General features: G+C 43.5%; 1 protein-coding gene across 3 annotated transcripts in view; it reads right to left on the bottom strand.

Annotated features, from left to right (window-relative positions):
- Positions 1-14,636, bottom strand: part of LOC139477467 (uncharacterized) — a 23,018-nt gene continuing 8,382 nt past the window's right edge. For all 3 annotated transcript variants that reach the window (XM_071260018.1, XM_071260019.1, XM_071260020.1), the window contains exons 5-7: positions 10,303-10,457; positions 4,866-4,983; positions 1-1,907 (exon numbers count right to left, since the gene is read on the bottom strand). In XM_071260018.1, the coding sequence (XP_071116119.1) occupies positions 1,668-1,907; positions 4,866-4,983; positions 10,303-10,457 (513 nt within the window). In that variant the 3' untranslated portion in view covers positions 1-1,667. The remainder of the gene's footprint in view (positions 1,908-4,865; positions 4,984-10,302; positions 10,458-14,636) is intronic.

Below are 14,636 nucleotides of genomic sequence, written 5' to 3' on the forward strand. Positions count from 1 at the left end.
TCAAACATGAGCACAGAATACCCTGCACAATATACTAGCAGCTGATTTGATAGATTGTTAATTCAATGGTAGTGAAGCACAACTTTTCACCCTTCACACCAACAAAAACATGTTCATGATGTAGATATTCACCAATGCACTCAAAACACAGTGGTGCACCATAATTTCTTCTTCAAACTATTGAATATAATTAAAAAACAAGCGCCTGTCCAGTTAGCATGATTATTGCACATTGATACAACACAATTACCATTTAACACATAGTGAAGCACAGCGTGAACTAAATGAACTAAAACTGAACAAATTATACCCTCAACAAAGCTTTGCTGATATTGACACTTGTTTATTGTAATACAAATTTTACTATCATGATTAATAAAAAAAGAGAACAGCGATACATGAGATATGTGTGGGAACAGTGAACTACATAAGCTGTGTGTTGTAAAAGTGAGCTATATGAGATATGTGATGACAGTGAGCTACATGAGGTGTGTGGGAACAGTGAGCTACATGAGGTGTGTGGGAACAGTGAGCTACATGAGGTGTGTGGGAACAGTGAGCTACATGAGATGTGTGGGAACAGTGAGCTACATGTGATATGTGTGAGAACAGTGAGCTACATGAGATGTGTGCGAACAGTGAGCTACATGTGATATGTGTGAGAACAGTGAGCTACATGAGGTGTGTGGGAACAGTGAGCTACATGAGATGTGTGATAACAGTGAGCTACATGTGATATGTGTGAGAACAGTGAGCTACATGAGATGTGTGTGGGAACAGTGAGCTACATGAGGTGTGTGGGAACAGTGAGCTACATGAGGTGTGTGGGAACAGTGAGCTACATGAGGTGTGTGTGGGAACAGTGAGCTACATGAGGTAGGTGTGGGAACAGTGAGCTACATGAGGTGTGTGGGAACAGTGAGCTACATGAGGTGTGTGGGAACAGTGAGCTACATGAGGTATGTGAGAACAGTGAGCTACATGAGGTGTGTGGTAAAAGTGAGCTAAATGAGGTGTGTGGGAACAGTGAGCTACATGAGGTGTGTGGGAACAGTGAGCTACATGAGGTGTGTATGGGAACAGTGAGCTATATGAGATGTGTGTGGGAACAGTGAGCTATATGAGATGTGTGTGGGAACAGTGAGCTACATGAGGTGTGTGGGAACAGTGAGCTACATGAGGTATGTGAGAACAGTGAGCTACATGAGGTGTGTGGTAAAAGTGAGCTAAATGAGGTGTGTGGGAACAGTGAGCTACATGAGGTGTGTGGGAACAGTGAGCTACATGAGGTGTGTATGGGAACAGTGAGCTATATGAGATGTGTGTGGGAACAGTGAGCTATATGAGATGTGTGTGGGAACAGTGAGCTGCATGAGATGTGTGTGAGAACAGTGAGCTACATGAGATGTGTGTGAGAACAGTGAGCTGCATGAGATGTGTGTGAGAACAGTGAGCTACATGAGATGTGTGTGAGAACAGTGAGCTGCATGAGATGTGTGTGAGAACAGTGAGCTACATGAGATGTGTGTGAGAACAGTGGGCTGCATGAGATGTGTGTGGGAACAGTGAGCTGCATGAGATGTGTGTAAGCAAAGTGAGACACATGCAACAGTGTGTAAGAAGTGAGCCACATGTTTTCCCATTGTATTTATCAGAGGTGAATACTCCTACACAGCTTCTAGTCTGTATACCTGACAGAGAGCCACCATGAGTCTGAGCACCGGTGTAAGAAGTACAGTGATGACAGGGAGGCTGTAGTACTGTAGATAGTACATGACGTCCCGCACAGGAAGAACACTCAGTATGGACAATGTGCCATGTGTGGTAGGTGGTAAGCAGCGTGTACGCCAATAACTCTGCACTGTATGAAATATCTGGAGGTCAAGGTCAGTGTCCACAAGGTCACCCTGGAAAAAAGAGTTCATATTGAGCACATATTTAGAGACTGAAACTTACTGTTTTAGTCTACTAGTCCTTATTATGATAAAGTATAGCTAAACCCTTTACAATGGCAAATTAGTCCTTTTGATGCTTTCACTATTGGCCTGTTTGACAAGGACTAGAGGACTAATCCATGTATGCTTAGCAGCCATTGTGAACACTATCCCCATTTCTTATGGGTGAGTGATGTGGGGTTTCATATGTATCGTAGGCAGTTGGTATCGAAGGCAGGGTATAGGTTTTAACAGGGATGTTTATATATGTCTTATATATTTCCTGAGTTAAAAAAGTTAAATATATATAGATAAATATTCACAGCACTGCCCAATACAAATTATAACAGCAGCTGGACTATTATAACAATGGCCAACAGCACGGAGTCATGTGCAGGTCAGTGGTGCCTAATTAGCGCTAGAGAATGGCCGGTTGGCCACTGAAGCTTGACATTGTGTATGAGTAGTGGGATGCTGCAGGCTGACCAGAGAGGTATCATATTCGATACGTCAGTGATTTGACTGGTTAAAATTAGAATACTTTCTGTTAGTCAGGACTTGACCTTCTGACAGAGCTAGGCAGGTTGATGCCTCTGATATGCTGCCTGGCCATGTCTGTCCCATTACCACAATCGTGTTTATATAGATGCTGTAATTATTATATCACAAATAAAGTGTTGTGGACCCACTGATGGACTCCTGTGTTTTGAGAAGGACAGACATCCCAAACTTAACAACCCAGGATATATGGATCAAGAACTTTACAAGTAACAGCAAATAAGCTAAGGGACACAACTCTACACAGCCAACAAGCTATAGTAGGTAGGCAAGTCTGAGACAGGTGGGCCCTTGGACTTCGTAATGGACTCCTTAATGCATCTGTATCAGACAGTATGACGGTGGGTATCTCTTCAGATCTGAAAAAAACCCTCAATAATTAAAAACCCTTCTAAAGACAAGTTGTCAAGGAAACAAAGTGTTGGTTCAGTCTTATTTACAGAAAGAACATGAGAATTGAGGGTAAGTCTCAAGTAAACAAACAGTTAAAAATAGAATATTAGATTAAGCTAAAATCTTTACATACTGTGTTACCAAGCCAAAGCTGAAAAGCTTGAAAAGTCCCCGTGTCGGGTGTGTCAGACTCAACACTGCACGGGTCAGGCAAGACTGGCTCCCAACAGGAAGACTTCATTTAAGTGGTTACCTGCTGGGCTACTACCCGAGGGCCAAAGCTACAAATGCCTTCGCAACTTTAAGTGCCACATCATGAAGATAATGGCTGGCGAAAACCGTGTCTCACCTCCAAAAACATCCTTCCATGATTGCTCTAATAGAACAGTTGCTGTGTAGAGCCATGGCTGAGGCAACTGCTCTGATCTCATGAGGATAGTTCGCTCTCATTGGATCAAGGTTAGCAATCTCGTAAGTCTGCAGGATGACTGTGTGTAACCATAGAAATATTGTTGCGACTAACTTCGGTCGTGGATGTACGGGATACGGGAATGAATAGCAGTTTCCGCGAGAGGCACCTTTTTTAGCAGCGAATGAAAACTTGTAGTGTGTGTACAGGGCACAAGAGGAGTTCACCGTCATCTTCGACCCCCATGATCATAGAGATTGGTGGAATGGTGAAGGACCGGTAGTTGATTTTTAGCAATGAAATCCCAGCACAACCCGAGGTGCAACACCAGCTGACCATGCTCAGTACGGACATGGGTGATGTAAAGAGCTCACCCGCCCTGCATCGTTAAAGGATGATCCTCAACACAGCACATTCAAAACCCATGCATGGGTGACGAAATTTGGGCCTTCTGATCCTCAAGCCTGAAAGAGCGTAGTAGGGCCTGTATACAGTTCCAGGACCTTAGTGATTTTGCAACACTGAATTAAGCGCTACCAATTACTTTGTAATGGTGCTAACTTTCAAGTGTCTTTTGGTACACAAGTGTAAGAGGTATTCAGCTAAGAATTGAAGCGATGCTGTTGTGGGATCTTGATTCTTTACCTTACAAAAACTTTCAAATGATTGCCACTTGTCATTGTATAACCCCCTGGTAGAGGATTTGTTTGTTGTTTAATGCCGCACTCAGCAATATTCCAGCTATATGACAGCGGCCTGTAAATAATCGAGTCTGGACCAGACAATCCAGTGATTAATATCATGAGCATCGATCCACGCAATTGGGATCGATGACACAAACACCCGATCTCGCCTTTTATGACAAGCATAGTCGCCTTTTACGGCAAGCATGGGTTGCTGAAGACCCATTCTACCAATCTTCATGGGTCAGTAGGACGACGAGCAGGAATGTGAATTGGTTTTGTCCTGCAAAAAGTAGACTGGCAGAGGAAACAACACTTTTTCTTCCCAGGACCATCGTGAAGCGGTATCTTTCTCTATCGTAAGGTAAGCAGTAGATGCATTAAGGAGCAGGGTAAGTGAAGGACTACTACCATGATCACTCCACATCCATGTTTCGTAAATCTGGAAATGTGTTAATCCATAAGATTTTACTGGGAGCGGTACTGTCGGGATGAACAGGGTTTCACTGTATGCAAATACAAGGAAAGAAGAGAACCACAATTTATGACTTGAGAGATGAGGGTGTGTTGAACATGCAGCACATGGAAGGGTTATCTAATCATTTCGTATTTATTGTTAAAATAATAATTACTGCTTGCTAATTCCTATTCTACAGTCTATGATTAATATCATCAACATCATTTACAAACACAAATATACACACACAGAGTTGAGTTCATACAAAAAGAAACTCAGAAAATGCATCTGAAAACCTAACTGTACTGTAGGGTAAGCTCTTGAGAATGGAATTTGTTCACTATTTTGTTGTAGCCAGAGACATACAGAATGCAGGTGAGGACTGATAATATTGTTTATGGTTTATAAACAAGTAAACAATAGTAACTTACCAGTGTTTCAGAGAGACGGTGCACATTTGTTTCTACAGCATACTCTAGCTGGTGAGCCATGACTAACCAATACAACAAGAGTACGGTCCATGTGCCAATCACAGTCAGAAGAGTCACCCTGTAAACAGTGTTGGATGTATAATAAGTCAGGTAAGTATTTGATTCTTATATCTTCATATGCTCGACATATTAATAATGCATGACATTCATCTTTTTGGTAATATATACCGGAAGAACACATTGATGTTAAAATATCTATATCTTTGGAATTGGTAAAATCTTAATATTTTTTACATTTGTATACTTATCCTGCATTACTCCTAAATGCATTTACTGCTTACCTTACGACAAAAGAGACATCGCCTAGCTGGGTCTGCTTTTTGTAGGACCATCACTGCTGTCATGTGACTGGATGTGACTTCTCCAAGCCACTGACAAGAGTGGATGTGGCAGTTGGAGATCATGTGGCAGATTGTTGTCTACAAGGTTGTGAAAGTTGAAAAATCAACTACAGGAGGGCTTTCAGTCGTGTCGTGTCTGGACAAGACCAGGGAAATAGTGTTTCTTAAGCTAACCACTTCCAGCTCCCATGTAGACTAAATCAAAGTGCTCCTCAATCGATTGCCAAGGTACGACGACACACAGGTGCTGCTGTTCTTATATTGAGGTGACAGTGAAGACAGGTTCCTTGTACTCCATGTGTCCCTCGATAATGCACATGATGACACCAGTGGTCTACTGAAGTAAGTGACTCGGTTACATTGATGAACAGCAACAGGTATCTAACTGAAAGGTTGCAGCAATTTGTACCAGTAAGTATGCAAACAATGACCCTGCACCGCCCCCATTAGATTAGACCCATTAGACCTAATTCTAGGTTTTTACAGTCAGAGTTCTTAACTGTTGATATTTAAATCACTCTGTGCATTAACCTTGAATCCCCCAATATGCTGAAGGCGATGTACGAACCCCACACAACGGAGAGTCCATTGTGAACTATGTGGTAAACAGTCAAGATGTGTGACTTGGCCGGTGTAGGCGAAATTGATCTCCATGAAATTTGTGACGCCTGGCGCTGACCTGTTGACAATGATCCCAACAGGTGGGTACCGGGTAGCATATGACGATTCTGTCAAATGTCTAACTGATCTTGAAAGTGTGAAGCTCTTTAAGTTTGGTACGGCTCATGTCTACCAAATGCCACATGAAACAAATTCAGTGAGAGTACTAACCCCTCTCCGTGGAATCATTTAGCCAATGTTGAATGTACACTGCTAGAAGGGAGATTTGACAGCAACTTTCACAGATCCTAAGCAGGCGCTGCGGAAGGTTGAGGAAAAATCAGACCTCCATTGTATGCTGAAATGTTTGGTCTCATTAAGGCCCAGAATGAGAATGCCAAAGCTTAAGTGAGTGTCTGACCTCGGCCTCAATGAAAACGAACCTAACATCTGGAATGTTAAGTATGGTCTGCTTCGATGAGCCAGTCATCCTCTGAGGGTCCTTCTACCAAAAGCATCTGGTCAGCCACTTCATTTCAAAGACATGAATAGGAAAGTAAACTTTCCTACATTTGGGCGTCTTAGAAACTGGTGCAAGTGTCAACTTGGATAATTTTTTCATCTAACGCCTAATGCATATCCCTGAGTACTGGGTCCGGTGGTATCACTGTAGGGTGGGATCAAATGGTGTCCTTGTCAGACCTGGGCCAGGTGATGGACCTACCACTTGTGAGTCGGTTTGCCATTCAATCCACCATCTGTGCCAAGCTGAGGTGGGTATTCCTGCCCAGCGTTCCCGTTTACCGGTAATTACCAGTTTTTTACCGGTAAAATTAGGCTTGGATCGGTAATTCATGTGACTGCCAGTCCCTGTGGACCAGCATATAAAGTACCTTAGAAATCTTTGTTGTTGAACAAAACATCGGTGATATTCATATAACTACATTTTTCAAACAAAGTCAGCTTGTCTGTTACCATTAGGGTTTCCCCTTGTCTATTTCTAGGTTAAATATCCATTTGTAGCGACTTCGTCTCAAAATATTAAAAAAAGAAGAAGAGAAAATTGTGACTGAAGTTAGTGTGAATGACATATAGACCTAACTAAGTTACTTCAGAGATGACATCTTTGCACTGAACATTATGTTGAAAGAATTGAAACCAAATAATTTTCATATTTTCTTTTATTTGTTGAAAGTTGAGACTGGCAAAAATTAGGGGGGACTGGAGATTTTTAAAGCCAAGTGTCTGATGTACAGCAGACGCTGACGTACTCACAAGTGCTTGTGTTGTCTCCAGCGTTGAGGCTCAGTGGCAGGAGTGGCTGGTACATTGCCGCCAACGCTAGATACCACTGTGTCATAGACTGCTACCACATGGTCATTTTGAAGGCGTTGAGTGTATCACTGGCATCTGGTACAACAGGCGCTGATGTAATAGTAAGGGCTAGGGTTATTTCATGTGCTAGTGGCATGTAGCTGGTGCATCAGCGCAAGCACTGGATGCCTCTGTCATAGACTGCTGCCACAAGGGCAAACCAGTCTATGTGGCAGGTGGAGGTGGAACACAGGCGCAGGCCCCTGAACTGCATGAAGTTATGCATGATGAAACCCACACATGTGCTGATGTGTTGGCCCTAGCTGACGGCCCTGCTGGTCGACGTGGAGCACTCAGCTGGAGTCGCTGACGTCTGGTGTGAGGCAGATGTTGATTGGATTGGATTGGATTGGATTGGAACACAGGCACAAGTGCCTGATCAATCTGTGATGTATGGTGCCATAGGCTGTGTGTACATAGGTTGCCCTACACCGGGTAGATAGGTGGTGCAGCTCTAAGCTGACCCAGCATTGAAGACATCGCAGGATACGCTGGAAGCCCTGATGCTGTAGTCATCGTTGAAGCATCCAGGAGGGCGTAGGCAGATACTGCGCTCAGCACAAGCACTTGTGATGAGACGCCTGTAGGTGTTGACTGGATCATGGCTTGGCCGGCGTCGACCCAGTAGAAGCGCCCAGGGACCGTCACTGTGGAGGCCATAGATACCTGAAAAATTGAATCAGGTGCGACACTCACGATTGAGTCCGAAGTCGTAGAACATGGAGTTGAATGAATGTCAGCAGCCACTATAACTATGGACAAGGCCTCACCCGGCGGCAAGGGTAGGGTGGTAATAACCAGGGCCTTGAGGACGGTAGCCTCCTGTGACTGAGACATCTTCCTGGCTGTAAAATACGCTTGTGAGTGACTTATCTAAATATGGAGAACATCGGTGAAGAGAGAGGTGAACAAAAATTTGAAGTTTGGAGTGCAAAACTGCATGTGTTACACAAAATGAGAAGTTGTAGTTGAAGAAGACTTGAGCATGCCAAAGAAGACCACTCGGTTGCAATCGGCAAATATTTTTTAAAGTGTATAAAATACAAACGCCCAAAAACACTATGCCAAAGGCTACAGTTAATTTAAATGTACAAAAGCATGTTAATACCTAACAAAGAATTGCAAACAAACTTGACTATCTCGGTAAGAGATGAACAAATGTAATGCAATTTCAAAATGGCAGAAACAACAAGCCAGGTGGTGGGGGTCTTTTTACAAGGAAAACACTCGCATATTAATACACAATCATGTGAAAATAATATGAAAGGAATACATCACTCATCGCAGTGTGGTAGCAGTATGCTAACCACTGAATTAAACAAATAGATCATGGGAGAGCCAAGTGAGACATGTCCTTCCCTGTCGACGACGAGCAGTAATATGATTTGATGTGAAGTCACATCCGGTCACATGACAGTGGCGATGGTTCTACAAAAGGTTGTAAGGTTAGCAGTAAATGCATTAAGGAGTAATGCAAAATAAGTAAAAAATTGTCTGTATAACTGTATATAAAGTGTATGTATTCCACATCTGAATTTTGTTAAACACCGGCATAAACACATAGATTGAACAGTTGTTAAATACATCTCTAGTGTAACATTTATCTTATACATGGAATAGGCATGTAGCAATTACTGCTTCAACATTTTCAAGAACATAATTTTTATCATACCTCCAAATGTCCAAACGTTGAGGTTTGATTGGTTCACGTGATTTTGATAAAATACAATGCATCCCGCCTGGGAGGGAAATAAATTTCTGAGCACGAGAATAAATCCCTTATACCCCGCCACAAAGAAGACAGGCTCCATGTAGATTTCTGAGCAGGAGAATAAATCCCTCAGAAGCAAGACACCGTACGCTTTTTCCGGGTCAATGAAGGTTACATGACATAGCACAAGTTAACCTCAGCTCAAACAAACAGCTGTTTTCTATCAGTTTTGAATTTATTTTTATTCTTCTGCAATGGCAGATTAAAACATGTCAGTAAGATAAATTTGTTGTAGCAGGATCACGATGGGTACATGTGGCTTTATGTGGCCCTCGTAGGTTTTATACCACCTGCCTCCAGGTCATGGTATAAAACCTGAAGTGGGACACATAATTAGCCAACAAGTGGTGTTAAACATAACGAGGGACGCATAAAGCCACAAGTACCCCTCGTGATACTGCTACAACATATAACATCCTACATCCTGGGCTATCCATGCATATGCACATCTATGATATGCAACACCTGAGGCCCAGTTTATATTGCTCGAGTCATCAAGGTGTATAAGCCTGTACCAGCATCACCTTGAGTACCGTGTATCTGGTTGTCTAAGCAAACATACTCTGTAGGAAACAACTTGGCATTGACAGTTTACAAATATCAGCACCTTCTGCTAAAATTGCCTTTATTTGGTGATAGTAGCCAAGAACAAACATGCAGAATTCTATATGGATTTTCTCAATACTGTGGCAATATACATTTCCGAGCAGTACATCTATATTGGCTGTAATCTACCATCAAATATCTTAAACACTTATTCAACAGGTATATTTCTAAATTTACTAATAAACTCCTTGGCTGAATACATTGCTTTATCTACTTGCCTTGAAAGTGCTTCACTTGCTTTTGTAAATAACTTTTGACATGATACTACTTCAAGTCTTTCATGATCAGGGAACCATTTCTCATGTTTAGATATCTTTTTACCTTTCTTGAAAACAACAACTTTTGTTTTCTAAGTATTTTACAGATGTACACCATCTGCAAATATTGCAACATCATCTGCAGACAGTAGAATCTATAATGCATGTGTGTAGCTTGTCTTCAACAATACCTCAACAATGTTCATGATATCATTCAATAGTTCATCAATGTACCAGATAAAAAGAAGTGGTGCTAGGCCTAGAATACATAAAATACAGTCCTATGGTTTCCATAGATCCAGGGTGATTTCTCTGTTTACTCGTATTGAGTTGATTTTATGGCACAAAATGCTGACACGGCAACATCAGAGTTTCAAGTAGTAACAGGAGCAAGTTTCTGTTGCTCAGTGACAAACTGAAACACTCACCAGTTTTTTATTCTTCTTGGTGACAGTTTGCTCTTGGCGAACATATTATCAACGAGATAGTACATCAAGACAGCCAGCCCCATCAGGTAGCCACAGAGAAACACGATGTCCACGCCAGACGAAGAGTTGATGTCAAACCTCTTGTGTATCAAAGACTGAAAAGCACAAGCACATATTCATATGCAAATATGTAAAAATACAAATATTATACAATTAATTACTGCACGCTTGGTACGGTCAGTCAACCTCAGGCGATTGGCCCTTGAGTCCTTGTTTTCACATACTGACCTTGTCACGATTTATCAGTCTTTTTGTTATACCGAAATTCACTTTAAAGTTTATGAAACCTTTAAACCACCCTGGGCCCCATCCCACATAGCGATCGTAGTGCTGAGACGATTATAACTCAATCGTACAATCGTAGCGCTAGGATTGCTTTGTGGGCCCTGTTTCGTTACAAAAACTTAGCTGTGAACTGTGAAATGATAGTACCAGACCAGGGTACGATTTCATTCTGTTCTACCACCTGCACCAGGTACAACCAAGTGAATTAATCAGGTTGCACCACCATATTATCATGAATTGAAATAGTTCTGAATATGGCTTCTCACATCTTGCCATCCAGTAATCAACCTTTAACAAAAGTTCCAATGTGTCTATTTATTGTGATTGTAACCAAATGAGTGGCTGTTCTAGTGGTAATTGAGAATTAATTAGTTTGGGCACAAAGTTCTGCAAGTTCACTGCATTCAGAGCCCCTGTGTATCTATTTTTTTTCATGAACGTTTATTTTCTTGAGTCTAAAAGAGTTGCAGACAGTTCTAAAAGAATTCAACTTTTCACTTTTGTCAATGTTTTGCCAAATACATGTATGACAGTACATCAAGCTTTCTGTTTCTTCATAATGTCCCTATCATCACTTTAGCTATTTTTAAAAGAGAGTTTTCACTTTCTTTCTGATATCATTACTGATAGAACTACTACTAGAACATTGTCTTTTGTTGCATTTTAAGTAAGCAGTTTCACTGAAAGGGCTATCATAACAATCCTATCGCTGTCACTGACAGCAGACGATTCTTTATCAGCAGAGGTATATATATTCATAACCAACTTAACTATCTCCAGTAATCAGGAATAAGAACTAGTAAAATCCTAGATATATTTTATATTTGTATACTTACCCAGCATTACTCCTTAATACATTTACTGCTTGTTCTTGACAGAGATCTTGCTTGAAGAAGTTTCAACTAGTTGAGAGGCCAACCCTATCACACATCTCCCACAAGACTAAGGGAAGTGACATCACGGATCCTCACATTACTTGTTAAGACTGGAACATCGGAAGGCATAGTGGGGAGGCAGACTTGAGATGAGTGGGTCTCTTTAGACACATTAATGCATTTTTATCTGACAGAATCGGTGGAGGGCAAACCTTCAGCTGTGGACTTTCATCTCAGAATTCCCTCAGCCAATCATCCACTGTGCAGTCAGCAGCAATCGACCAGTTTGTAGACGGGGAAAACAGGAGTTAAGTATGCAGATTGTCAAGGTACGACGCAGCCATACACGATAAATGAGTTAAGGTTGTAGACTGACATACCGAGCCGTAATGCATGGGGCATTGAACCTTCTATACCAGGGCTATAGCCGGGGATGTCGTGAGGCCGGCTCTGGACAGGAGGCGAGGTTAGTGGTGTCTGGTAGTGGTGACCTGCTGGGCCACTACGAACAGACCAAAACAGTGCGCATGCCTTGCACATCCTCAAAAGCAACATCTCGCAGTTAGTGACTGGTGAAGACTGGGTCGATTACCAAAAGCAGCCTTCCATGATGGCTCATGTTGAACATTTACTGTGTGTCGCCATGGTGGAGACAACCGCCCGGGTCTCATGTGAGTTGTTGGAGCTTGAAGGGTCCAAAGCCGCGGCCTCATAAGCCTGGAGAATGATGAAGCCGGAGAGAGATGTTGTTGTGGCTGACTTCTGCTTGCGAGGTTGCTGACACCAGTATGAAGAGGCACCGTCGTTGTCTACGGCATTCCTTGGACTGACGGATGCAACAACATAATGCTCTCCAATCCCTAGCCTCATAGGCCTGGAGAATGATGAAGCCAGAGGGCAATGGTGTGGTGGCTGTCTTCCGCTTGCGAGGTTGCTGAAACCAGTATAAAGAGGTGTTCTTGTTGTTCTCTCCCGCATTCCTTGGATTGGTGGATGTAACAACACAATGGGTGAGAAATGATCTATCGGGCTGTCCTGAGAGATGATTCTTGGCAATGAAGTACCAGCACAGTCTGAGATGCATGGCGTTCCTTGCTCAAATTGGACATCCATGATGTCCAGGACGTGTAGTTCACTGACGCGGGCGGCTGTGGAGAGTGCCAAGAGGAAGACCATTTTTTATGCAGATGGTAGAATGACGCTGTGTCGAGGGGCTCGAAAGGCGCATTTCTCAGCAGGATGGGAACGATGTTTAAATCCCAAGCTGGTTGACGAAACTTTCCATTCTAGTCTTCCAGCCGGAATGAGCGGAGCAAGGCCTGTAATTCCAGGATTTTTGTCATACGCTGATCTTCCGGAAGGGCCAGTACAGAATTGAGAGCTACAAGGTAGGTCATGATGGTACTACCCTTTAGCCGATGATTGTGGTGGAGATAGAGCAGGAATTTGTCCAAGAATTGAGGTGATGCAGTGGCTGGGTCTTGATGTTTTTCTCTGCAAAAACTCTCAAAAGATAGTCACTTGTCATGTGCAAGCACCTAGTGGATGGACAATGTGCCATCGTGATGGCCTTTGCTGCTCTGGCCGAGTATTCTTTAGCATATAACGCTCTCTGTAGATGGACCAGATGTGTAGACATAATCTGTCTGGTCCTGGATGTGGCTGCCTGCTGTGGGGATGAGTTAGCGATGGCTATCTCGCCAAGTTCACGCCATCTTGCCACGACCAAAGTCAGATCAAGGCTCAGCCTCGACTTGATCTTTTGGATTACCCTGGGAAGGAGTACAGGCGGCAGAAAAACATACGCTTTAAGTCCTTCCCAGGGGACGCTGAAGGCATCGACCGCCCAGGCCAGGGGATCCAGTACCAGTGATGAATGTAGGTATCTGATGGTTTTGGCTGGTGGTGAACAGGTTGATGTTGGGGTGACCGTGATCCTGACAAACAAGAGCAACGGTGTCTGGGTGGAGCTTCCACTCTGTGGGGGCAATTTTGTCTGGTCGGGATAGATTGTCTGAAATTGGATCCATGATCCACCATGTTGAAGAAGCGAAAAGTCTGTTAAAGGAACGAGTGATTTGTTCCCCGTTTCCGCAGGCACCAGACGATGGTCATGTTGTCCGTCAAAATGGAGAGTCGGGCGTGTCGAAGGGTCTGCTTCCAATGGGAGAGAGCCAGAATAAGCACCTCCAGTTCAAGATTGTTGATGTGCCACTGGAGCTGAGTGGCGGACCACAGCCCCGAGGCGACCAGCCCCTCTCGATGTGCGCCCCATCCCTGAATGGAGGTGTCAACGCGGAGGTGTAACAAGGTCGTAATCCCTGGCAAGAAGACGCCGTCTAAGACTTTTGATTCCGACGTCCACCACTGGAGATGAGGTTGGAGGTGATCCAGAAGGATGATGGAGATCGAGCGATCCTTATGCCTGATGTAGGGAGCCAGGAACATCTGGACTGGGCTCAGTTGGAGCCTCCTCTGTAGGTCAAGTCCTGTGCTGAGGTTAGGAGGCCCAGGAGGACTTGCCACTGACATGGCTCTGGAGGGCCGGGACCAGGTGTAGTTGAATATGCGCCCACCCGTCCCTGGGTACAGAAAATAGATCGAGGCGGTCTGAAAAAGACTGCCATTGAACTGAAGGTGGAATGATGGTGTCAACTGTGACTTCCTGAGGTTGATCTTCCATCCCAGTTGTTGGAGGAGACGCAGGGTGAGTGAGTGAATGAGTGAGTATGGTTTTATGCCGCTTTTAGCAATATTCAAGCAATATCACGGCGGGCTTCACACATTGTACCCATGTCGGGAATCGAACGCGGGTCTTCGGCGTGACGAGCGAACACTTTAACCACTAGGCTACCCGACCGCCCCGACGCAGGGTGAAGTCCCTGTGACAAAGTAGAGGAACCATGCCCCATTGATTTAGGAGGCAGTCGTCTATGTAGGCCTCATACTGAATATCCTGCAGGTACGGCAAGGACGAGGTTACTATGCAACAAATGATACAGCACGTGAACCACATTCATTCTAGACCACGTGGCCACATAAAATATTCAAGATGGCTACTTGAAACAACAAGACACCTCAGATTACCTTGGTGTTCTTAAGAACTCAAATAGG

The sequence above is a fragment of the Haliotis cracherodii genome, unplaced genomic scaffold, assembly GCF_022045235.1.
Source record: "Haliotis cracherodii isolate W230 unplaced genomic scaffold, xgHalCrac1.p SCAF_1, whole genome shotgun sequence".
Lineage (NCBI taxonomy): Eukaryota > Metazoa > Mollusca > Gastropoda > Lepetellida > Haliotidae > Haliotis > Haliotis cracherodii.